Below are 26,859 nucleotides of genomic sequence, written 5' to 3'. Positions count from 1 at the left end.
AAAACTAGTCGTGGTCAGAAAAGCAAATGACAAGAATTAGGGAAGAAACATAAAAGGAGAAAGAACATCATTGCTCTTGTATCTGGAAAGCACTTTAACGTGAGACAATTAGAATGTGATGTAGGGAAAGGATACGTGGGTGGCCAGAAGTTTACAAGGGGCTCTCCACAAGGCACAGTTAAATAGACTGTTATCTTCTTTAAGCTGTGAAGCCTGAAAGGGGTAGGGAAAGGCTAAAAACCAGGAGTGTCACCAAGTCATTCACTGTTTCTTCCAGGAAAACAACAACAAAAAAAAACAACCACTTAGAGTTGTAAAATAAAACCACAATGTGAAAGGTAAAATAAATGAATGAATGAATAAATTTGACTTGGGATAACCTGTAGGCAAGCTACTGAAATTCTTGACACATGCTAAGAAGCTGTCAAGGATTTTAAGAGACTGGATGAATCAATGAAAGAGCCACCCACCAAGGACTTTACGTACTGACACACCACTTCTGGCTCAGATCTGTGAGCTGAAAAATAATTAATGGCAGTGAGCAGTGTATTCTGGGTAAACAGATGTTTTGGCCATCTTAATGTTCTTTCCAAGGCATCAACAGGCAGAAAATATAACGGGCTAGATGGATTTTGGTCTAATTTGGTATAGCCATTCTTACTGTCCAGGAATCTGACTGTTAACCATCCACACCAGATAAGCAGAAAGACTGGCTTGAGTCATCTCATTTTTATTATGAGGGAAGTAAAAGTTTCTTAGTTCTGTCCCACGTAGTGGGTGTGAGGTGCACGTAATGGACAGTTTACAGTTTAGGGAGTACCTATGGAGAGTAGCTGAAGAAGAAAAAAAAAAACAAAGGTGTAACTGGGAGCCCTTAGTGATGATCCGCACCAAATGCTCAATACATGAACATGACATCTGCGTATAAATCCAAGGAAGAGATACACAGGAGAACAGGAAAAGTATATTTAATTTTCTATTAAACTTCCAACCAGAATACATTTTCCCAAAACAAAAGTTAAAGCTTTTACATTACTGATAAGAAATTCATAATGATCAACACCAGATTTTCTCAGGAGAAAACAGGTAAATATTGGTTACATTCCCTCTCTGCTCTCCTAGCAAACCATATCTTTACTGAGGGCTAAGTATAATCAAATGCTACAAATCTCAAAGCAACATTTTAGTTGCTACCTAATTTTGGGTAGTTTTGTTTTAATTCCAAAGTCATAATAAGAAAAGTATTTTATAGCAAATTCATAAAGCCTATTCTAAAAAAAATGTTGTTGGAGATCCCCTTTATAAGACCATTTTAATTTAAGCAGCAGCAAATTTGTTAGAATGTGAGTCTGAAAGCATTTGCATGACCTGCTATTAGTCTTTTAAAAATGCAACTTTAATTGATTTGTCAAACTATCTGTAACCTTCCTCACTCTCTTCCCAACTAACCTGAACAATAATAAGCAGCCTCATTCAACTCTAAGTTTTATAATTTATTTTTTTTACAGATTAAAACAAAAATGTTGTTTCCATGATACCCACCATATAACATTTGCAAGAGTTAGTGCCTCAAGCTTAGCCTAAAAATCTTTGCCATATACAAACCGACGGAATTGATTAAGAGAATTAAGGTCTCTAACCAAAGAATTTAGGTGAGAGAGGTCCAATCAAGCCCAGCCTTTGCCATATTGTCAATGTCTAGTTTCATTCTAATCTGTTGTCAAGAGTATCAAGTACTGACTGTTTACTTTAGCAAGCTCAAAGTTTAGCTTTGCCTGGCTGAAGTTGTAGGTTCTGAAGTTTCATTGCCATGCCCATGTTCCCAGAAACCTTCAATTTACCTTGAAAGAAAGCCTAAAAAAACAAAAGAAAAAAACTGTATGAAATGCAATACAACACATTACCCCAAACATACCCCTCCCCAAAGTTATAGGCTATTATATATGTGCAGGTCTTGGTCTGCAGTATTATAATTCTAGTAGTTCTAGCAGACACCTCACATTATTGTATAATTCTATCTTCTGACACTGAAAGATCGAATAATAACCTCAGAAAGTTTATATTTGTGAGACCTAGAGAGAATAAATTTGATAATAGCATTTTTCTTGCATTATCAGAAAGCAGTCCAAACAGAGGGCTGACATTCCTCCTATCTGAAGTCACATGGCAAACAATAGCTTCCCCCTTTCTCTGCAGACCAAACATTATTATATCCGCTTCTGGATTATGCAAAGGATGTCTGAGACAATACTTGTTCAGAAGAGTAGAAACTGCTGAAGTCAGGTTTATTGAGAGAAGCAAAGACTGACTTATTCAGAGAGTTTAGTACTCTCCCTTTTTCAGATCAGCCATGGCAGTTTTGGAAGAGTGGATTTATTAAAAAAACAAACAAGCAAACAATCAAAAACCTTAAATATGCTCAAAAAAGCCCCCAAAATATCAGTACTATTATCCTTTCATCTTCACTGTACTTACTGTCTGAGGATTCATTTTGCCAGTCATCAGAGCTAACAGATCAGCATCAGCCATTGTAATTGTACAATCCGCCTTCTTATCTGTAAGACGGAGTCGACAACGAAGATTTAAACTGAGAAACAGAACAGTAACACAAACTACAACTCCCTGAACAATCTGTTGATACTACAGTTCAGCACTAAGGTATCTCAAGTACCTACAAGGTAAGGGCCATTAAAAAGTATCAGCAAGAGATCACCTAATAGCCAACAGGAACCTGTGGCACCTTGTAGCACAGACCATCCCAGCACTGAAGAAAGATGGGCCTTTCTGAAAGGTGCTAAACGAGTTTATTCATTACAAATAAAAAATAAAAACCTTGTAATCAGATAATGTTAATTTCAGGTATTCACAGTCATCTTAAGTTTTATCAAGCTTAAATTTTCTAGTATTAAGACCAACTCAGAATAAACGCATCTTCCCCTGTGACACAGTGAAGATATTTATCACTGACATTTCATGCATTTCCTGCCCCATTCTTCAGTGGGAACATGTGCCTTCTAGAAGTTCTCAGCTGAATTAATTCAAATCCAGAAGCTTCTGGCATCTTCTTCCCAGAAATGAGCTTTGAAAGATACTTTTGGAAGCTCAGATGTAAGTATTAATACATGTAACAATGGGCTAAAATCTGCACCCATTTTTTCCTACAGTCATCACATTATGACAAAATGTTGTATGAACAACAGGGAACAGTACTTTTCTTTCTATAATATCTTAAACAAATGAATTCAAATGAAATCTAAAATCTCCTTTCACATTTTTAATTAAAAGCTTTATAAGCTTTATGATGCATGTTCATAGATATGTAAGATTCTGAGGACAGACTGTTGTCTTTGTCTTTTTATTTACAGTAATAGGATGCAGGTATTAAACAAGACACTTTTATAGCAAGTGTTCAAATCATTTGTTTCCAATACTTTTAATTGAAACCCACCAGTCCTTGGGTCTTATATATATATATCTGCCTTTTTTAAGATGGACCTTGAAGTTTATGTCAGCTAGTGCAGTATTGAAATCCGTCATTTTATTGCTTAACTAGCTGCAGAAGAGAAGTAACTGGACTAGAAAAAAAAGTTTTGGTTTTGTATTCTAGTTCTTGCAGGAGTCATGTGACACATCTGTCTGGAGCCTCTAAGAAAATATGCAACTAATCAAACAAAATTTACAGTAGAACAGATTTAAATCTTTATCTTAAAGGTCATGGATTAAAGTATTGGAAATAAGAAAACTTAAAAATTAAGGTAGCTCTAACCCCAGTTTTGTTCAAGGTCACTACTCTGCTTTAGCAGAGTATGAATTGATAATCTTTACATTCGTTTCATATATTTTCTGCAGTGATATAGTAACACTGACCTGAATTAATCGCCACAGAGCCTTTTCCATTTTTCACGTCTACTACCCAAGTTGCTTCTTTCCCACCAGGACCATCTTTTATTTTGAAGGCAAAGACACCACCAATTTTCTTGACAAATTGCTCTCCTTCCTGTAATGACCACGTAATGTGCACATTATTCATTTTCTTTAAAGGAATTTTAAAATAGAAACAGAGAATACTTCTTAAAAACATCTTTTTCTACTAACAAAAATATTTGTTTCCCTCTACTAAGCTTAATTTGAACATTTAAGAAAAAAAAAAACATTATCTCTATTAAAATCTGTCAAACAAACAAACAACTATCTTAAATCTTGTCTTGCTGTAGGTCTCACAAAATGTTCTTTCTTCTTTTAATTACATTTACAAAGCATGCAACAGACACCAAACTTGTGTTAGTTAGCAACCTCCTCGCATATGACCTAAACTTGCCTTCACTGAAATATTCTTATATAAAAAGAAATCCTTTACAATGATGGTACAGAAGATAAAGATTTTGGACAGTGAAGATTAAAGTTGTAATATTTGTTTCAACAAGAAGTGCTAAGAAAGTGACTTATGCTATTTTATTTCCTTCAGGTTTTGCACATGTTCTGTCATAAATTAAAAAGGCATTACAGGCAAAAGTAGTAGTCAAATACCTCTTCGAGCTTCTTTTCAATCTCTTTGAAGACCAAATGTGACTTAAATCCATCAACAGCTGCACTTAGAGGCACAGCTGCAACACGACCAGTGCTGAAATGCAAAAAAAAATAATTAATATATCTTTAATCATATTTTCAACACCTTCAAATTATTGTGAATAGGCCTAAAACCACTGTGAACAGCCACAGTTCAAGCAATACAGAGCAACTACTTCTTATCTAAGCGAAGCTTACTTTCTGATGGGCTAGACAGTCTGCATTACAATCCCTTCAACTATCAGCCAACTCCATTGCCACGCTGTGTGTGAAGGCACAAACAGCGTATGCATCATCTCAAGAACTATTTTTTTTTTTTTTTTTTATAAAACAAAGTCCTTTAGGAAATTAATCCAGAAGTTTTGCTGCCGTATTTCCTGAAGTGGTCCTCCTTTCTGCCATCTTACTTAGTAACTACTTCTGGTCAAATTATTTCAAAGTCTTATTAAAAAAAGTTCAAGTGACAGAATCACTTATAAAACGTTGCTAGCACTTATCTGTGTGGTACTAAGAGGGAAGTATCCCTGTAGGGGTTTGCTATGTCCACAATAGTAGGGACTGTGTCATTTGAAGACAGTGCACAATTTTGCTAATAAACTACAGTTTTACATCCTGTTACTACAACCTTAAGGTATCAACAAAAAAGCAGATTTGTTTTAAGAACTGACCCAAAATGAATCAAGTTCTGCTATCATTTACCGTGATATAAATTCTTGGCAACTCCTACTAAAGCCACTAATTACAGGCTAGATCTCAATCTAATGATTAGGTCCCCGAGCACTGTTGTAGAAAAAAATTGTATGAAATATCTTCATAACCATAAAATGCCACCACCTTTGCCTTACTTATGCAATGCCCAACGTTCAGTTACATAAGTGGGGTATGAACAGATCAGCTGCACTGTTTCATTCCAAAGTCTTTTGTGCATTAGTGCAACTCCCTGTGCCAGGTATTTCCCACATACAAAGCCTTTGGGAGAAGTGAAGGTTTCTAAGCCTCATAATGTAAGAGACGTTATTATTGCTAAGATTTCTCTGCACTGAAGAGTTAAGAAAATTCTCAATACTGATGAAGGTCAAATCACCTGTAGTAAGTAAGACAATTTCTTCAAGAGAAGCATCATCTATACAAGCAAAGCTTTTCCTGACTGACAGGAAGGCACTACTACTTTCAGCATCTCAAGGTTAATGATGTAAATATAGCAACAGATTCCCTGTTCTGTAAAGTTACAAGCTTTTTTAAAATTGTTTTTTTTTTTTTTTTTTTTAAAGATAAACCTCAATGGAAAAAAGTGTATTAACTACAAATCTCCCTTCTGACTTAAAACTGTATACCAACACCCACTCACATTTTGTAAGCATGTTTGAAGAGATCCCGTGAGAAGACCCAAGTTTTCCCCTATCACACACATTTTCTCACATGGCCTGTCCTTCTTCCTTGCAGACTAAGGAAGTGTCAGGATTACAGCTTCTGACACTACACTACAAAAAGCTACTTGCTGAAGCCCCTCAAAATTCAATTGCTGCTCTCATTACCCGCTCCACAGATTATTGTCATGCCCCAGGAACTGTCCAGCTAAAACAGACATTTAAAAATGTGAGTTGGGAGGGGAATATTTCTTTCTGGAAGCCCACCATGACACATTTTAGCACTCAATGTTTTTTAGAAAAAGTGTAAAATATCGGTGTTAAGCTTTAAAACCCCCAAACAAAACATCCACAAATAGTAGCTCCATTTTTCTAAACAAGGTGCAAAGTGAAAATGCAAAGGAAACTAGATTTAAAAAGCCCCTTCTGAGATGTTGATATAATTAAAAAATTTTGTATTTTCTCTCAATTCCTGTCCATCTTAGCTTACAATTAGAGCAGACTGAGAGCGCTTCATAGCAGCATTCTCTTCTTGCTCTGAATCAGGCTATAATTCCAAATAAAAATATTTTTGCCAGAACTAAATCAATAACATGCCTGAATTTTAGCAGGTACTTAGAATACCCCATGTAACACATACAGGGGAGACCCAATTTCTCATGAAGTCACACCAGTAACTATTTTAGCAGTGAAAGCATTGATCACTCTATTCTGACAGATACTGCACTTTCTTTCTTTTTTCTTTTTTTTTTTTCTTTTTTTTTTTTTTTTTTTTTGACAAGGCCCTAGATTCAATTAATTTCTTCAAATCCTGTTTTCTTCTTGGAAAGGTGGTTTGAGGGTTGATTTTTGCTTTTTACTTTTTCCTCCAAACACTAGATTTGTCCTCAATATAAGGCGGAGGGCATCACGCGGGCCAGAAACGGGCCATTTCGCTCTTTTTAGCCCACGAAGCTCCCCCTGCGCATTGTTTGCCCGGCTCTAACTCACAACCTCCGCCTACAGCTGCGGGTCCCCAACACTGTGAGGGCACAGCTTTCCGCCACAGCTCTTCCCAGCGGGGAGCGCAACGACAACCCTTAAATTTGAGGTAGAAAAAGGCACATTTGGAGACCTCGAGGCAGAAAGGCGACGCCGCCTTACACCCCAAAGGAGGCCTCGGCTCCGCGGCCAGCCCCGACCCCCTCAGCTCGGCCGGGCCTCGCTTGTCCCCCCCCCTCCCCGGGGGCGGCGCAGGGGGCCGGGGCCGGGTCTCACCTGCGGGCCGGGGGGAAGCCCATGCCGTACAGCGTCACCACCGCCGCGCCGCCCAGGCCCAGGTTGTGCTGCAGCGCCACCTTCGCCCCCGGCACCTGCCTCCCGCCGGCCAGGCCGCGCAGCTGCCAGCAGAGTTCGGCGCACTGCGCCAGGCCTGAAAGATGGAGCACAGAGCGCGTCGCCGCCCCGCCGCCATCTTCCCGCCGGGGAGCGGCCCCTGAGGGGAGCGCTAACCGCCTCGGGGCGGCTCCGGCGGGGCTGTGGGGAAAAGTGGTGTTTATGGTGTTTACACGCACACACACACGAACAATGCAGCTGGGTGGGCTCCAGTGTAACGCTCAGGTTATGCACCTCACACTTTGCTACCAGACCTCCATCCCTCACAGGAGAGTATCTTCTGGGCTGTCAGTGCGCGCTGTCTTAAAAATAATTATCAAACACAACTCAGCACTGACTTCTGAATCTCCAAGACATAAACTCATGACAACCATTCCTGTTTCAAGGCAAACACATCTGCTACCACATCCTTAGAGCAATGCTCTAACATCTACCCCAAGTACCTCAGAAGCACGCATTAAGCTCACCTCACCATCGTGGCATGCATCTCTGAGTAGAAATTTGAATTCACGTGCTAAATGTAACAGAAAACTGTGACAATCTTCTGAAAACTTTTTTTTTTCTTCCACACTACAAATGCCTACTATTCAAAATGACCATAACAAGTTAGCACTATACTACAACAGAAGATATAGTAGTATACTATACCTATACTATATATAGATAAATATACTATATCTATATATACTAGATCTAGTATATATACTATATGTAGTATATAGTATATATAGATATATATAGTATATATATATATAGAATATATATATATCTAGTATATATAGATATAGTATATATATACACTATATATACTCTAGTATATATACTAGATATATACTATATCTAGTGTATATAGTATATCTATATATATATATAGTATCTAGTATATATACTAGATACATTAGAACATAGTATACTGTAGAAGAGTCCTAGAATACACAACTGTGATTTAAAACTACTGCTGGACCAAGGTCATTAATGTAAGGAAGTAACGCTAACAGGTATACTCCATGAACTTCCTTCCCTAATAAGATATTACATGAATACATGCAGTATGATTTGAGAATGTGAAGTCTTTAGAGCTCAGCTAACCAGAAAGATTATTTTGGGAGGCTGAAAACAAACATGAATTCCTTTTCACTAGTCTTGATTTCAAGGTTACATTTACCTTTTCCTTCCCCCTACCACTCCATCAGCCATTTCTGCAGTTCTCGTCCAGTTCACATTTCTTCCCCCTTACCATCCACAGAACCCTGTCCCTTGCCATAGGCAGCTACACAGTCCTTTGGGCAAGACAGGCAGAACCTGCATTTTATGCACTGAATTTTACACATTGCCAAGCTATACATTAAGGAAGGGATGAGTAAGAAGTTTTATAATTCCAGTCATTTATGAGAGTTAGCAGGTTCCATACACACACTCTTAGCTTCAAGGAGAGAACGTGTACCATGGGACAACCTGCCCTGGAGTGGTTTGGAAAATTAAGATGACTTATATGAGCTCTGATTAGCATATAGCTATCCTCAAGACTGATTTATAGTGAAATTAACCTGACTGCCTGTAGACATGTAATTTTCTGCATTTTAATGGCTCTCCCCCTCAATCCATTGAAATAGAGAGAAGCACAAATACCAGTAATTGCCTCTACATTTATCACTGTAGAAATGACAAAATATTAACACATACCTAGGAATGGAATTCTTATATCTAGTCAGATTCCAGTTGAATGAGAACATGAGAATGTTCTTCTTCCAATGTTTTCTAATACTCCCCCCCCCAAATTAACTGGGGATTATCTAGATATTACAGCTATTTAGGTCAAGGTTTGTTGTTTTTCAAGGTTTCGTCTCCAGCTTTCTGCCATGTAATCTTTTGCAAGCAAAGAAGGTGAATTATCCTCACAAATCCAAACATGTTATTCAAGAGGCATTTCATGGAAGCAAGCACAGATAGCTTAAAAAAGCATAGATAGGAAAAAAAAAAAAAGAAAAAAAAAGGAAAACTTATGTTGCTTGGAAACAGCAACTAACAGTGAACTTCTGTTGTAATAACATCAGATAAATATTTTGACATCCAAGACTTCACAGAAATAGCTTTATTACAGCTAACAATGGTACAAGCTATTCAAATGTGATAACTATCTCCAAAATCTGAATTTTGAAGTATGACTACATATGAAAATAGTTATTGAAACTATAATCATCAGAAGTTGTATCATTAAGCAATTATTTAGAGGGAAAAAAAAAAAAGCTGTTTCGTAGGTTGCTTTAATATCAACAGAAAAACAGCTCTATCAAATTAAACAAGTATTAATGATCTAACTCACACTCCAAGTCTTTTGGTTTGAGCAACTCTGCATGGTCAACTTGCCCTAATACTTGCATTAGTCAGAAATGAGAATCAACTCCAGAGCTCCTCCTAATTTCCTGAAATCCTCATTTCTTTCACACAAATACAAGTGGGAAGCTTCTGTCTGGTCAAGAACAGTATCTCATATCTTAGTGCATGACTAAATAAAATATTTTTGCATTACCTGTAGCACCAAGTGGATGTCCCTTTGAAATCAAGCCACCACTAGGATTCACAACCCATTTTCCTCCGTAAGTATTGTCTCCTCTGTCAATCAGTTCACATGCTTTTCCTAGAGAACAGTATTTATAAAAGAAAAGTGTTCATTATTTTATAAAAATTGTTTTTCATTTCGACTGGCACTAAGCAAAGATGCTGCAAATACTTCCTCGCAGTCAATAAGAAATACAGATACCACACATTTTACAAAGGGTAGACTGAAATTTGCTAAACATTAACGAGACTTGTTGATGCTTCTGGAGAAAGAATGTGGATTCCACAGTAATGTGAAAAAGCAGCAAAATGGCTAGTATCTGATGGCTTTTTTTAATTAGCAGTTCAACTGTTTTACTGTTATACAGTAGTATGATAGAATCAACACAATGAAGCTATTCATTGCTTTATTAATGAAACTACAATGGACATTATGTTTTTGTAAAAGAAAGGCTAATTGTAATTTGCAACTGCTGTTAATATATTTTTATTTATCTCCAATAGAGATTACTTGCAAGATTATCAACACTGAAGAGCTCATGCTTACGAAGCTTCATCTGGGTACCATCACACTTCTCAAAACATTAAGTGCGAGATTTTAATTTGCAAAATCAATAAATCAATAAATCAATCAATCAATAAATAAAGCATATCCCTGCAGAAGCAGGGAGTGAACTGACAACTCTGTCACACAAGTGTCCTGCTGGGCACAACGCTGAACATGACCCAACAACATGCCCTTGCCACAATGAAGGCTAACTGTATCTTGGGCTGCATTAAAACATTAATATACCAAATAAAATAATCACTCATATGACTAATGCTTAGGATTACTTAGCATCCAGCCTATTAGTTCCCAATCCTCCAGCAGACAGTTCTCCCCTTAACTAGTTCCTTGGTCTCTTATTCTTGTACCAGCTTCTTCAACCTATTTGACTAATGTCAGTATAAAAATAAAAACCTAAAAAAAAAAAAAAAAAAAAAACAAGAAACAAATTGCTGCATTTCCTGTATTTACAACATACTTCTGCCCTTAAATGAGAATGTCAGGTTAGTCTTGCACATCTAAATCTACAAATGTATACCATTCCATTAATCTCTAAGTCTTAATTACTCTGTCCTTCCAAGCTTCCAAGGTAAGTTTCACATACTTTGAGGTCAGACTAAAAGTTGGAGAGAACTGCACAATTAAATAGTTACCAATTTACCATATACAAAAATCATTAGTCAAATAGACAAGAACCATTAGAATTATACTGCATTTTTTATTAAAGGAATTAAGCTAAAATGCTTAAAGTATATTAAATAATGTCAATAATTTTCCATATTACTGAAGATATCATAAAAATACAGCAAAGGCAGTAAAGAGTAAGCATTCAACCGCAAGCATTAGAAGACCTTCAAACACATAAAAGAAACTTTCCTGAAGACCTATGAAGTTGTTTCACTGAGAATACTCAGACTTAATACAACACACCATCTAGTGACAGTATATGATATTTTCTCAAAATGCTTAAAAACAAATTGAAGAAAGACTGTATCAGATGATTATCTATGCAACAGATGAATAATTTGGCATTTGAATAGATTAAATACTGAAGTAGCAGTTCAATTAATTATTTGAAATCAAACTAAAACCTCTTAAACTGAAAACTTCATTAGTTTGACTTATATGCATAAAATTAATTTCCATTACACTAATTTAGACAGATGAGCATTGTTATATAATTCATTTTAGAACCTCTGCAAAAAATTCTCTCTATTTTTAAAGACAAAGATGTTTCAAGATTTTTAAAAGACACAAAGTCAGATAACTTGTTTAGGCCCTCTATGGGTAATTCTTGTTTATTTTTATCTTCCTCAAAAGGAAATACAAAGATGGGTGGAAATCTCAGGGTAAATAAGAACATATCCCTGAAAAAGGTTGTAATTCTGAGAAAGATTAGAGTTCTTAATCTCCTTGTCCTGCTTGCTTAGAAGAGCTACTCCTGCACAAGCTAGCCATATGATTTTGTATAGCTGTCCAACACTTTAATCTGCCTCGTGTACTTCTCTAGAAGTCACAGTAACTTGTTAAATGAACTCTACAGTTTATTGGTCTTCTTTATGTTACTACATTGCTAGCTTGCTTTTTCCTCTTAGGAGGTTAGCAGTAAGATATTCAAATATATAAGATGTCTAACGTACAACTCAACGTTCTAATTATAGGAAGAGGCTAAAAAGATATTTTTAACACTGCCCATTTTATTAAAACAATGATCTTCACTGATGCTATTACCTTCTGGACAGAGTCCAAGAGCTTCATAGGTAATAAACTCATTAACTGAGAAACAGTCATGGAGTTCAATCACATCAACATCAGTAGGTTGTAGACCTGCTTGTTCAAAACATTTTTCTGCAGCTCTTTTAGTCATATCATAACCAACCTGTAAGAAGAACAAATCACAAGTTAAAATATCATTAAAGAAGTAATTGATTTCATTTCTATGCTTAATTTTTAATGTGCCTCTCTTTATCCTGTAAGTGAAAATAACCTGTCACAGGTGGCATTCTAATGTACTTCAATGCATCTTATATCATAGCCTTTAATTTCCGCATAGTATGAATTATATAGAAAGAAATAATACATTCTAAACCAGTTCTTAGCATGCAGAAACTTTTCTGGGGCATTTCCTTTATTTTCTCAACCTCGCTTACTAGCCAAATTGCTCCTTTGCGTGGCTTTGTCTCTAGTGGGTATTCTAATGGTTTAACTTTAATCCAATTATTTTGGTCAGTTTGCAGTGGGATTTAAATTTTGCAGTTCAAGTCTTTCTGTTCATTCTGCTTAAGTAATCATGACTATACATGACATAGTATTTCAGTTCCAATACAGCACAGACATAAGTAAAATAGGTTCACACGAGATAAACTATGTTTCTTTCTGTTCAAACTGTTAATAGGTAGCCTCTAAATAATTTGTTGAAAACTAGATTTTAAATACTTATAGATTTCTTACTGTTATTGCATAACTGTACTGTTTGTCCACTCCACCTGTCCAAATGAGTCTTTTTACATTAATTATAACTTGTTTGCTTACTGACATAGAAAAGTCTACAGGATCATTAGGACTCTCAAGTATTATAAAGGAAATTCCAAACATCACAGAATACAGGATGGTATACCTACCATCTTCAAACAACTTTTCTCTTCAAATGTGCTTGGATAATCAGTAGCCATCACCTGGGCTAGAATTTCCACAGCTTGAGACTGTAAATGATGCTCTTTCACAAACTCCTCATTAGCCAGAACTGCAGCTGCAGCACCATTTGTTGTTGGACTAATTGAAAGGAAAATAATGTCATCATTCTAAATTATTAATGTCAGTCTTCCATAGAAGTACATTTGAAAACAAAGAAAAAAAATGTTTTGGCTGATACCACTGAAACTAAGGATTTCAGGAGTGTTTGGAGGAAACGTTCAATTTTTAATGCTTCAGTAATATTTATACAACAATTGAACACTGTGACATCTAAAAAGCAGAAAATATTTAAAATGATCTGTAACTTTTAATTTAGAAGTAAACAGGCTTATTTAAATAGGTTTGCTACCACATTTGTCAGAGTATCAAGATTTATTTCACGATGCTAAGTCACTTCCTTACCAACACTGTAAGACAGTCAAGTAATCAAAAACTTTGCGAGAATTCAGAACTTCATCTAACGTATACTCCTCTTGGAACTGGGAATACCTAAAAAAAAAAAAAAAAAAAAAAAAAGATGCTATTTTTAGTTTCAGTTATAACCCTTATCAATATATCATCAGGGAACTGTATAGCTGTTTTTACTAAATACAAGATATATGATAAAGAATTTATTCTGGGTATAATTCCCATTTCATAATAAAGAATATATTCTGCTAGGTACTTCTAAAATAATATCCAATTTTGCATGAATTTTGTAGCAGCAACAGATGTTTAATACTGAGGTGGAATGCTTTACTCACGGGTTGTTGGTTGAATGACTGTGATTCTTCCATGCAATTTTTGCGAAGTATTCTGGATTTGTCCCTGGAAGGAGAAAGCAAGCTGTGTTAAAATACCTGGTTTACACAGACAGTGCTATCATAACTTTTAAAATATTGTATTAGTGTCATAAGAAGTTGACCTTCACAAGCATTTCTACAAGAGACTCATTGTTTTGAAACTTTCTTTAGAACTCACCATAGGTGTAAAAACTAGATAAAGACTACTCATACTGATTAAGTTTTAGCTAACAGAACATCATGCTTGGACATTTAACACTCAGTAACATAACATAGAGAAAATAAGCATGTTTTATTTGAGGTATTACTATATTGCTGGAACTTGAACACTCGTTTTCATAGCAGAACAAAACATTTGTGGTGAAATATTGGACTCCGTATTTTTTTCCATATACTAGCCTAAACATACATGTAAATAAAACATGCTTAACAGACTGGGAATGCTACCTGGGAGGCAATTCCCTTATCTCGTGAAAGTATGAGAGACGACAGTGGCAACAGCCTAATCCTATATATTTAATCAAACACTCAAAAATTTTTGTAACAAAATTCAGTCACAAGCCTACCTACCCATCCTAAGACAAAAGGACAGAATGCAGAAAGTTATGCAATCATATTGCACAGACCTTCCAGAAGCACAAGCAATACCATTAAGGTAACTAGCAGACTCTCTATCACAGGCTTAATTTTATTTCCCAATAGTATCGTTTGCCTACCCCTCACCTACTTTTCTGGAGACAACCCTACACCCAGTACAACTATGCAGTTGTAGCACTCATGTAAAAGACACAACACTGAATACTTTTTTTTAAATGAAATTGTAGTGTATATATTTTAAATCACTTCACTAAAAGATGATAATGGCAAAATATATTTTGACAATACCGTATTTCTCCATATGTTCTTTGCCAGCACTTGCAAACATCTGAGGTGCTACTGGAGCACTTGCTAAGCCATATTTATCTATCATAATTTCCAAGTGTTTGTCCAGTGGATTAGTTCTGTCCATAAACTAAAAAGAAGAAAAATAGTTTAAAAGCAAGTCATAATTTCCTCATGTTTACAACATCCCCACAAAAGTGCCATGGATTTCAAGCAAAATAGAGGTGTTTTTTTTTTGGTATTTTAACAATTCCACTAGACTATATGTTTGTTGCATTTCAGCAACATGTTTTGAAGCTTTCATGATATCCCAACTGTGAGCGTAAACAAGCAGAAAACGATTAGCATTGTCATCATGACACTGATTTGTGGCAAGGACCACCACTATCTGATTTCTATCACTGCTTTCAGAAGAGGACTTTGGGTATTTTTCACCTCAACTTAAAACTCTATAGTTAATATAATCCTAAGTTATAAAATTAGTACTTCATTTTCAATCGGATCTTAGATGAACTTCTATAAAGCACATTAAGGTTAACTCTGACTCATTTCAATTAGTTGTTTAATTTAACATTTCTCACCCATACTTCTGCATAGATTATCGGATTTCATAGTTCTGTACTTAAATGAGATACAGACTTGCCATACAGCAAAACACAAACCCCATACTTCTCCAATAAAAACTAGAAAGGGACAGAAAGAAAGGTTTACTGAAGCCCTAAGTTTTGGAGGAAGCATGTTAACTAGTCAATCGAGTAAGCATCAAGCCAAAAGTCCCAGATTCTTTCTTTAATTTGCTCTGTCATTTTGAGAAAGATCAATCAAATGCTCAACGCTTCAGTATTCTACCTGGTATTTTCATTACTTCCTATTAACCCCAACTGAAAAATATCTTTGTGAAGTACTAAAAGCCTGACAGACTACATACAATCAGTTCTAAAACATACAACATTTGCATATCTGAGCTGTAATCAGAGTCATAAAACTCATTACAAGTTTCTGTGATTCAAAAGAAAAAATGTTTCTTCTAATTACCTACAGGAACACGTTAAAGTCGCTGGTATTTATAAGGATGTCACAGAGAATTAAGAGGTGTTTTCCATCTACTGCTGCAGTGAAATGTATAAAGTTTTCAGACACTTACACCTGTAGAAATGGATCCTTTTCCCATTTTCTCAAAGCCAAGTGCCAGAACACAATCTGCCAAACCTTAAAATAAAATTTTTGGCTATTTGAAACAAAACTTAGATATAAATGACAATATGTCCTATCAGTTATCTTGTTACAATAAATATCCATAAACATCTACCAGCTGTTCTTCCTCCTTTCTTAATTTTTAAAACCAAGTCAAGTTGGATTAGGAATGGCATTGATACAAAAACATTGATACTGAAGATTAAGAGATCACTAGAGGGTCTGGGATTATGTTTGAACAGTTCTCCACAGTTTAAGAGCATTTACCTTACATGATCAAGCACTTATGCCTCTGTCACAAATACTAGAATAATCACTCCACATGTTACTGCAGTTTTTGTTATAGAAGCATAAGGAATTAAGTGCAAGAAAGTATCAAAATCAACAAAGGAACTACAGAAACAGAAGGAACAACTTGTATTTGTACAAGTAAAAAGTATGAATTACTGGGCTGTAGAGCAGAATAACTCACCTCCCTCTACCAGTTGTCTGGCCATGAACAAGGCGGTAGATCCAGTGGCACAGTTGTTGTTAACATTAATGATAGGAATGCCAGTTAAACCCAAAGCGTGGTAGATGGCGCGTTGTCCACAGGTTGAGTCACCTTTACACAGAGACATAACATAAAGTAAGGTACATACTCAAGCTTCATTAGCTAAAAGAAATCCCACTACATGTATACAATGCTACTGGTTAAACTGTAAACTTGAAATTTTGAACCATCATCTCGAGCCTCTCCCAAGTATGCACAGTACAAGAGCCTTAGGAACAAGATGAAAATCAGACCTTAAAAACAGAAGTTTGTCCTGCTTCTGCAGAAACCAGTTGTGAATCAATTGGAAGTAATGGGACTGGACAGAAGGGTTGCAGAAGCACAACTTGGAAGCTGTTGCAGGTGTCATAAAATTAGTATTTCATTTTCAATCGGATCTTAGATGAACTTCTATAAAGCACGTTAAGGTTAACTCTGACTCATTTCAATTAGTTGTTTAATTTAACATTTCTCACCCGTACTTCTGCATAGATTATCGGATTTCATAGTTCTGTACTTAAATGGAAAACTCTCCTGTATAGATATGTGGACACCCCAGTTTTGTCTACATCAGCTGTGAAGCATTAATTTGTAGCCATACTAATGTATATACTCTCAACAGGCTAACATGATACATTAACTCATGGTTATGTTTTTAATGTATCCCTGGGATTAAAACAGTTATGAATCTGACAGAGCAGAACTTAGCTATATCACTTAAGAATTAAGCCTCATCATCTTCTACGCTCTTGGGCTGAAAGTACAATGACACAGCTGATCCCCAAAATAACTCTTAAACTCAAGAGCACTGGATAAACAAACATACCCGCTCTAGTGTACAGCCTCAATGCTCAAAGAAGAATTAAAACTATATTACAGTTTTCAAGTCTATTGCCATGAACAGTAAAATAAGCAATTTTTTTCATCAGTTGAATAAATATACCACCTGACCTTGCGGAAAGAGCTACTTGTATAAAATATATTTGCAAGACAGTTTTTTGGAGTTCTTATGACCAGCAACTAGAACTGTAAAGTCCGCAAATAAACAGACATAGATCCACGCTTATTAAAAATAACAATAATTACCAAAAAAACACGTTTCATACAGTTCTACAAATTGATGTGATTAAATATTATTATCTGAAATTGATGGGATCCCCCATACTTTATCCACACAGATGTAGATAACATTTATCCATATGTCTGTAAGTCTTACAGAGGTCGTATCACAACCAAAAGATGTTACTCACCATAAACATAACCCACACATGCCTGCTTCACTGCTGAATAGGGAATCCCAGCATCAGCTAAAGCCTTCTGGCCTAAAAGAGTTTAGAAGTTGGAAAGGGAAGGAAAAAAAAGTTAGAAGGGAAGAAAAAAAAAAAAAAGAGTTGGAAAAAAAGCAGCTATCACAAATTAGGCTTGCTTGTTATGTCTAGTATGCACAATTTATGCATCTGCATAAACACCAAAAGTGTAAAAATGCCTTACTGTATCATGTGAATGGTTAAAAAAGTCCTGCATCTTAACTCTCTTTAGGACAGTCTTGCAGTATTTTGAGTTTCAAGCAAGTTCCTTTACCAGAAAATGCTATCTAATCCATTCTGTATTTACCTGGTCCCAACAAAAATACGTTTCAGTAGTACAGACAGATATGAAATGATCTAAGTGTCCAATTCAATCTTAAGCTATCCTTTTAACTTTAGTACTGGAAGACAGTGCTTTTAAGAGGTCAGCTACAGATTTTGTGAAAGTTTTCCTTCTTACCAGTTTTAGATTTGCTTTTTATATGTATCTACTTACTAAACAGATGTTTCTTCATACGTATAATAAGAAGATTAAGTTTAAGACTTAAAATATGTGCCAGCAGTCAAACTAAATGTGTTGTGTTTTAATTATTATTATTAAATTACCTGCCTCCTTAGCCAGGTCAGGGTAATCAGGGCTCTTCTCATTAGGCTTTACAAACTGACAAGAAAAAAAAAAAGAAAACACAGTGAAATTCAATACATCCTTTGCTCCAATTGGTATGCTTAAAAGCTACATAGATGACTCAGGAATAGGTTTGTGAAGAATCAGGTTAAAAAAAATGCAAACAATTTAACTGACCCAAAAGTGCATACACAAAACCTGCACAATCCCCAGGTGTGACTGCCAAGACCCTGCCGTGACTTCAAAAAAAATCATAGTCCAAGTTTATGGAAGCAGAAGACCATTTTTGCTCAGTCTTAAAGAAGATTCAGACTTGTACGTCAATGGACAATAATGTTGGCCAAAGCCTGTGGATGGGACAGAGGACAACTGCCATCTTCACTGAAGCATTACAATCCATGACTTTATCTTCTCAAATGCATTGATAAATACTTCCATTCTACTTTATTTTGTTCTACGCCTATTCACAATACTTTTTCTTTGCACTGAACTTAATTCCTCACAAGCCTCCCTTCCAAGCCTTACTCCACTTTGCTACGAATTGGAACGTCGGACTTTGCCCCTCATGGCTGGAGTCCACCAACACATTTGTTTTCTTTTCTATGTCATTTACAAAAGCGTCACTGCTCAAAAAAATCACCTCTCTGCTTCCAGCTCTACGAATTATTTGATGTTCACAGTCATTAAATTGAAATATGCTGTCTCCTTACGCTTACCTCCCCAGCAACACTTAGCCGTACTTTCTGCTGCGCTGCCTTTCCTGAACTCTGGCTGAGAACCTTCATGCCGAAGGTCGTGAGAAACGTCAGTCAGTGACTTGCAAAGTCTGAACAAGACCTGTTTTAATGATGTTACTGGAGCTAATAAAGAGGTAAAACAGAGCACTGGCAACCTCTCAGATGCCCCCAGCTGCTGTGACCCATTTCCAAAACCGAAGGGCATGGCCTGGGTGCCTGACAGCTGCACACGCAGCACCATATTGTTTTGCTCGTTTTTTAGCACATCACTCTTAGGTTTAACACTAGAGAAAGGATACGATCCTAAAACCCTTCATAATAAAATGCCTCAGGTGTAACAGTCTGACAAGTTTTACTCTCCTCTTCCACACCATCACTCCTACCCACACAGCAACAAAATAAAGCTCTGAAAGCTGTCCTTTCTGCTGACTACCCCAGCAAGCACCAGCGGTCCAGCTCCACCCGCCGAGCTGGGTTTTAGGAAAGCCCCTGAAGCAGCTGCTCGGCTTTGAAGGGCGCCAGGGGCACCGGCTCCGAGCTCCCCTCAGGCACGCTCCGGGGGGAGCCGCCGCCGAGCCAGGCCCCGCGGTGCGGTGCCGGTGCTGGGGCCGATGCCGGGCGGGCAGCGCCGTACCTTGGTCATGCCAACGCCGACCACGAACACCCGGCGCTTCATCCTGGCGGCAGCACGGGCCCCGGCTTCCCTCACAGACCCCCTGATAGTGGCAGCATCTGAACCGAGCGAAGAGGCGTGACACCGCCACCGCCCCCTTCCCACCCCTTCCTCCTCACGGCGCAGCGCCGAGGCCTCGTCCCCTCAGCGCCCTGCTCCCGCCTCCGGCCGGGGCCGCGCGGCGCCATGTTACTGCTGGGGCCGGGCCGGGCTGGGGGGCGGCTGCTGCTGCGCTGGGCCCGCGGAGGGGCCCCCGCGGCCGCCCCGCGGCGGGGTGCGGAGGTGCTGGTCGGCGGGGAGGGCGGCGGTGAGTGCGGGGGGAAGCGGTGCTGGGCCGGGCGACCGGCAGCGAGGTCCCCCCGGGGTCCCCCCGTGCCCTCCTGGGTGGCCGTGAGCCGCGGAGCCGGCGGGCGGCAGCGGGTGAGGAAGGAGGCGGCCGCCTTCACGGAATGGTCGCAGCCCTGGAAAGCAGCCCCGGAGCGCCCAGAGCCCGGTTTGCAGAGCACAAGGGCAGGGGGCAGAGGTGGCTGTGGTCGCGTGTTGCCGCCTGGACCTGGCGGTGTTGGGTGAAGTCCTGCCCGCTGAGGGGCTCCTTAGCTGTGAGTGAATCGGGGCTGCAATTCCCAAGCAGTTCTGGAGCGTGAACTGGGAGTTCGTGCTGCCCATGTGCAATTAAAGGTGTTTTTTTTTCATTATGGGATATAGTTGAACACAGTAACACCGTGCATTAAAACCTGAGATAAGTAGCACTTAAATCAGAAACCTAACACAGATTTTTTCCCATTCCTGCAGTGTTTCTAAGACACATTCCTGGATGTCATGCTTGGTTTTTAAACACCTGCTTATTTGTTTTATCTGTAATGCTGTCAAATCTTGTCCATCCTGCGACACTGGATGTCATAGGCAGTTTCCTGGCACTAATTTTCCTGGATCTCGTGGCACCTCCACTTTTAAAATAATGGATGGCTTCATAATGTACTTACATGCGTTTTCAGGGAAGAGAAGATGCTGCATTTGCAGATATTGTTCCCAGTTGAATTACTGTGTCAGCGTATTAAATGAAGTGTAACTGAAATTGTCTCCTATTACTAAGGTATTGCTGAAATCCTAATGAACCGACCCCATGCAAGAAATTCATTGGGAAAAGTATTTGTAAATGAAGTGAGTATGGCCCTGACCTGTAAATGTGTTTGGGATCAAGATCGATAATTAAGTGTGATGAGAATAAATGGGAAATCAGAAACAAAGTCTTAATCTCTTGTTGAAAGTCAGCGGAGGCTGCGTTTGGAAGAGGCAGATTGTTGTGTGTCAGTATTGCAGTAGCTTCAGAGGGGGAGCAGACACATTGCCATTATTTAAGTCAGCTAACTCAGATTCAAGTTAATATCATCACTTGAGTAATTACAACAGTCATACTCATTGTTACACCATAGCAGAGGTTTGGTGCTCTGCTCGAGGTTGATACTTTCCAGCAAGCGTCTGGCTTATTCTTTGTCAGGCAGGAGGGTTTAAGGGACAGCAAGGGTTCATGTTGGACTGGCAGTAAAAAATAGATGGGGAAAGCTGTTGTTCTGAGGCTGTCATGCAAGAATCCTGCTAGTTCCACATATGTGATTTCCAGGAAATTCCTGGCACCTTCACAGGAGTAAAAAGGGGGGGCGGAATTAAAAAGGCATAGATTAGGAGTTTGCTATAACTTTGGTATATACATCTATATGCTTAAAGATTTTCTTCTTTTATGTGTACTCTTACAGCTTTTTAGTGCTCTGGAACAGCTCCGCTTTGATGAGAAAGTTCGTGTGGTGGTGTTCAAGAGCGAAGTGAAGGGCGTATTTTGTGCTGGTAGGTAACAAGGTCTGCAAACTATTGTTAAAAAAAAAATCACTGGCTGCTAGGGTTGTGTGCTGATCAGATTGTGTAGAAAAGCAGTTGGAAATGTGTGCTAAAAGAGAAACAGGTTGGCTTTTGAGTAGCAAATAACATGTTCTCTCTTTTGCTTGTATGTCTCTCTGCTGTAGTGATGAAGACGTGTGACAGTGAGCCACGCAGGCTCTGTGGCTCACACACTTTCTTCTTTGTGCTATCCTTTGTTTTCCGTATATAACCACCTTCAAGCCCAGGTGCCTCTGGTTTTGGAGTCCTTGGTTTCCAGTTTTATGGATTAGGATCACAGATTGGTGCTCCTCTGAAAACTGTTCACAAGGTATACTCTAGCCACTGCTCCAACCCAAATGTCTACATTCCAGAGCTTCCCATGACCTTACTTAACCAGAATACTGCATTTCAAGACTTCTGAAGTGGTCTGTCCTGAGGTGTGGCAGAAGGGAATACAGTTGAGATGTCTCTTTCCCTGAATTCTTACTGTTTTGTCTCGTGCAACTTAGGTGCGGACTTAAAGGAGCGTGCACAGATGGATGATGCAGAAGTTGGACATTTTGTTAAAAGGCTGAGAAATCTCATGGATGAAATAGGTAAATGATTATCTCAATTGGAAAATTTGTCTCCGACTGGCTCCTCAGGTGGCTCCAGCTTAAGCCTGATACAAAGATCTGATGAGAGCTAAATACCAACTATACTGCTGCCATTCCAAGGACAAGATTACATTTCAGTACTGACTTCTCTAAGATGAAGAGCAGTGCACAGACATACATAAAAATATCTGCTTTTAACAAAGCATTCTATATAAAATTTCATGTAATCCTTGGGAAACAATGCTAGAAAAAATGAGTGATGTTGGTTGTCCTGCTTTTAATACATACTCAAAAGTGTTCCTGACATGGTGCTGACCCAAGAACAAGGGACTTAGACCTCTGAATGTATTTGCTGAGTGTCAGGGTTGTGGTGGTGTTTTTTTTTTTTTTTTATATATCTGATACTTCCCACCCCTCTTTTTTTAGGTCTCACTAGAGAGATACCAAAGTCAAATCTGACTGAGATACCAGTCAGAACAGCAGGACAGTCATAACGAAGAACTACTAAATACTTTAGAATGTAGGCATTTAAAATTTCCAGAAGTGAGTGCAACAGAATTCTGGGAACAAAAGTTTATAATCTGTATTGTCTTTTCCAGCTGCCCTGCCTGTACCCACAATTGCTGCAATAGATGGCTACGCATTGGGCGGTGGACTAGAAATGGCGTTAGCTTGTGACCTTCGAGTAGCAGGTTTGTGTGTTGCTTAATGTAGGGTTTTTCTTGTAATCAGCGACTATATTTTAAAGAGAGCGTATCCTTGTGATAGCTGACTTACTAGAAGCCAGTAGGCTAGAAGAGGAACTTACACAGTTCAGGAAATGAGTATGCATTTGTCCAGATACTGTGACATTTGGTTTCTATTGGGGAAGTAATTTCCTTACATTAAAAAAATACAGCCTATTTTTAGACAATATTAGACAATTCCTCTAGAAAACTATTAATGGGATTCAGTTGTTCTTATGAAGTATTGCATCAGCACTCTGGTTAGATCTAACTTTTCCTGCTTAAATTAGCTTGGAACAAAAGCCTCGATTCTTTCATTTCCATTCTTCCACCCATTACAGTTCATCTACTGTGGTACCCAAGGTTCATTTTTCTATATAAAAATGCTCCATTAGGGGTAAGCAGCCATATTATATATCCCTCATCTGACTTGAGATGGACATTGATTAAGCAATTTTTAGTAACCTGGAGAAAAATATAAACTGAACTAAACTGCATACTTTCTTTTCTGTTGTTATTAAATAGCCTCATCAGCTAAAATGGGCCTTATTGAGACCACAAGAGGGCTTCTTCCAGGAGCAGGTACCTTCATTATATACTCAGTCTCTTACTTACTCAGCTGTACAGCAAATATTTTACTATTAGAGCACCTGAAGTGTGTTCTGTTTTGGTTTTGAGTTTAAATAACATCTTCTAGTGACCCAGGAGATCTCTGAATTGAGAACTGTCTCTGACTTGCTGTCAGTCTAGGAAAGTCCCTTTACTCTTTTTCCACTTTATCAAAATATTCACAGGGATGCTGAAGACTTTCAGATGCTTTGCAAATGTTGACATGTTCAGCAAGTAGTTGTTAAAAGAAATACACGATCCCTTCATTTTTCAGACTTCCTTTTACGTAAAGAGACAAAATTCTGTTGCTTCCTTTAGCACTTCTAGAAATGGTAAACAATGTTCTTGCTCTTGTCATAAGGTGGAACCCAGCGCCTGCCCAGATGTGTTGGAGTAGGTCTTGCAAAGGAACTCATTTTCACGGGTAGACAAATTGATGGACAAGAAGCCTTCTCAATGGGATTAGTAAATCACGCAGTACCCCAAAATGAGGAGGGAGATGCAGCTTACCAGAGAGCATTAACTTTAGCCAAAGAAATCCTTCCTCAGGTCAGTATGTTATTTGTATTGTCAATGCAAAGAAGTAATTTCTGCTTCCCTTAAGAAAGAACAAACAACTGAAATTCCATTTTGTGAAATACTAAAGTCTTGGTACCTGAAAAAGTCTAATTCTGACCTTGCTTGTGAATGCAGCTTCTGTAGGAACTTAGCATCCAGTTGCTTAACCCATAGGACAGTTTTCCTCCCAGACCTGCAAGACACATTGACAGCTTGCACCGTGTACATCTCTTACTCACTGTAGATAACGCCAAATTCTATAAGTTAACTTAGTGCAAATTTCTATAGATTAAAACTCAATTGGAGGTAGGGTAGTGCTACTACTATAACTGTTGTATTGTGAACCAGTGTGGCTTCAATTATTTTAAAATTTGTTGCTTTTTTTTGTTTTGTTTTGTTTTTAATAAAGGCTCCAATTGCTGTGAAAATGGGAAAACTGGCAATAAACAGAGGAATTGAGGTAATTTTTTAAAAAATACTGAGGTAAAGGAAGCAGATAAGCAGCTCTTTGAAATTACTACAATAAAAACGTTTATAACAGATAAACTGTAATCCTTGTTGAAACAAGGCATTTAGACACTTTTCAGGTTCTTTTAAAGACTTGCTTTAAAGACAAAATTAATACAGGATTTTGTTCTACAGATTGTAGCACTCCAGTTCTAATACAGCAGTGAAGTTTTATGCCGGTCACTAAATATGAATATTTGTTTTGAGGGTGTGTCTCTTTTCTTTCCTCTCATCTGCAGGTTGATATTGCATCAGGGATGGCCATTGAAGGCATGTGTTATGCCCAGGTAGGTTACCTTCAGCCTACGTTCCCAAAAAGAGTAATTACTGCACATTTTCTAAAGCCAGATACTCCCAGCATCCTACTGTATTTTCTCCTCTATAACAGAAGACAGCTGAACAACTAAATCTGAAGCTTTGAAACATAATTCAAGTGCAGTTCCAGATGTCTGTATTATAGCGTTAACTGTTCATGCATAGCTGCCTCTCTCAGCCTGCCTGAGACCAAAGTCCATCCTTAAATAAATAACCTTCAGTGGGAAGTTACTGTATAATCCTGCAGTTTCAGCAATACATTAATTACAGTGTGAGTTTCACTAACAATTTTCATCTTAAACTGAGATTCCTCCCATAGTCATTCTTTCTGACAGGTTTTGAGAGCAGGTACCTTTCTTAATTAACCATTTAACTACTGTGCCTCTCAGGACTACTAAATGAATGGAAAACTTTATGTAATTTTCTTGATTTCTGGTCTTTGTCTTGGACACTGTGATTTTTACTACAACCCTGTCTCTTTATTTGCCTAATGGCTTTTGCTTCAATGGTACATCTTGCAATCTGCAAAAGGTCTGAGACCACTACTTCCAAATTAATTGGTACTTAAAAATGATACTAAATTTGTCAAATAAATGCTTTTTTTTTTTTTTTTTAAACACAGAATATTCCCACAAGAGACCGTCAGGAAGGGATGGCTGCCTTCAAGGAGAAACGACCACCTCGGTTTATTGGCAAATAATGCTTCCTGGCTTTTCCCTTCCTACCTCCCCAACCCCAATTAAAAAAAAAAAAAAAAAAAAGTAGGCATGAAGAGGGACACGCTAATTTCTTGGGATTATTTTTATGACTCCACTCTGTATACTTGGCTCCTTGCCCTGGACTGCATTTTTGAATAGTCCACTGGATCATTTGCTCTTCTCAAATAAAGATTTAAATTTGTACATCTGATCTTCTTAAAGAACATATACCTTTCCTTTCTTTGTTCTGAATGTGAAACAAGGTGGCAATAAGGCAGTACAGGGTCGTAGCTTGTTAACTAATTATTAATATCAGGATAGACTGTCCCTAGGAGCCTCTGATTTATAGGCTGAATTCACGGATCTAGCTTTTAACCCAATTCTCATGCATGCTGCTCAGTTCCCCTTTTGTGGCTGAGTTGATGACTGCAGAATGATGTGTGTGGGCTAGGATGGGGAGCAGAACTGCTGTTTTCAGAGGCAGCATAGCCTGATCAATGTAACTTTTGATGGATTCTTTTCAGCCAGCCAGCTCTGAGGAATGCTGAATTACAAACAGTAGTCTGGTGTTTACTGCAACTGAAAGGGTATAGAAACTATTTCTAAACTTTGTTCCTAACAGTACAGAAAGGCATTTAAAGTCTAAACATTTGAACCTAGCTTCCTTCTCTGAATATAAGGGTTCAATTTCTCTTTGTAGAGAACTCATGAGCTGTGCTTTCATCAGGGCTAGCACCACTGGCCTTTAAGATGAGACCCTGACAGCAGCCCAGTATTTCCAGAACAGTTTGTGAATGGCTCTAACAACCATACATGTATTTATACCTGCAGCTATCCATTTAGTTTGTTTTGTGGAACATTTAAGTCTCCATAGCATGAAGTATATGAATCTAATGTAGTAGATAAGCAGGGGTTCTCTCCCCATCAGCAGCTCTCTGGCCTTTCCCTCATATTATATAAGTGCTGCAATTCACCTTTCCTGGAAATATTACTTTACCTAGCAGCTGAGGTGAAAAATTGGAGAAGTTTATTTTAAGGAATTCCCAGCCACTTTTGATTGCCCTTTCTGAACTATGTTTTTATTATCTCTGCACATTTCCTTCCTTCCTTCAGTTCCATCATTCAGTATCTCTGTTG

General features: G+C 38.1%; 2 protein-coding genes across 3 annotated transcripts; one reads left to right on the top strand and one right to left on the bottom strand.

Annotated features, from left to right (window-relative positions):
* Nucleotides 1–952: 952 nt before the first annotated feature.
* On the bottom strand, nucleotides 953–19,948 carry SCP2 (sterol carrier protein 2). The gene is made up of 16 exons (XM_084528428.1): nucleotides 19,801–19,948; nucleotides 18,411–18,465; nucleotides 17,748–17,819; nucleotides 16,438–16,569; nucleotides 15,916–15,980; nucleotides 14,775–14,901; nucleotides 13,851–13,914; nucleotides 13,510–13,596; nucleotides 13,035–13,185; nucleotides 12,145–12,292; nucleotides 9,838–9,945; nucleotides 7,191–7,344; nucleotides 4,528–4,621; nucleotides 3,868–3,997; nucleotides 2,476–2,555; nucleotides 953–1,854 (listed from the first exon to the last, which is right to left on the bottom strand). The coding sequence occupies exons 1-16, from the start codon at nucleotides 19,840–19,842 to the stop codon at nucleotides 1,759–1,761; spliced, it is 1,605 nt and encodes a 534-aa protein (XP_084384554.1). The 5' UTR covers nucleotides 19,843–19,948; the 3' UTR covers nucleotides 953–1,758.
* A 34-nt stretch (nucleotides 19,949–19,982) lies between these two features.
* ECHDC2 (enoyl-CoA hydratase domain containing 2) lies at nucleotides 19,983–25,933 on the top strand. 2 transcript variants are annotated; one of them, XM_084528430.1, is made up of 10 exons: nucleotides 19,983–20,146; nucleotides 20,933–21,000; nucleotides 21,594–21,681; nucleotides 22,224–22,310; nucleotides 22,910–23,002; nucleotides 23,561–23,617; nucleotides 24,006–24,193; nucleotides 24,612–24,662; nucleotides 24,949–24,996; nucleotides 25,647–25,933. In XM_084528430.1, exons 1-10 carry the CDS (start codon nucleotides 20,026–20,028, stop codon nucleotides 25,722–25,724), a joined length of 879 nt encoding a protein of 292 aa, XP_084384556.1. In that variant the 5' UTR covers nucleotides 19,983–20,025; the 3' UTR covers nucleotides 25,725–25,933. The 2 variants fall into 2 exon arrangements, with proteins under 2 accessions (XP_084384556.1, XP_084384557.1); XM_084528431.1 differs by lacking the exon at nucleotides 19,983–20,146 and adding an exon at nucleotides 20,295–20,438.
* Nucleotides 25,934–26,859: the final 926 nt, after the last annotated feature.

Source organism: Aythya ferina, assembly GCF_964211825.1.
Source record: "Aythya ferina genome assembly, chromosome: 8".
Taxonomy (NCBI): Eukaryota; Metazoa; Chordata; class Aves; order Anseriformes; family Anatidae; genus Aythya; species Aythya ferina.
This window is presented reverse-complemented; position numbering and strand designations above follow the sequence as displayed.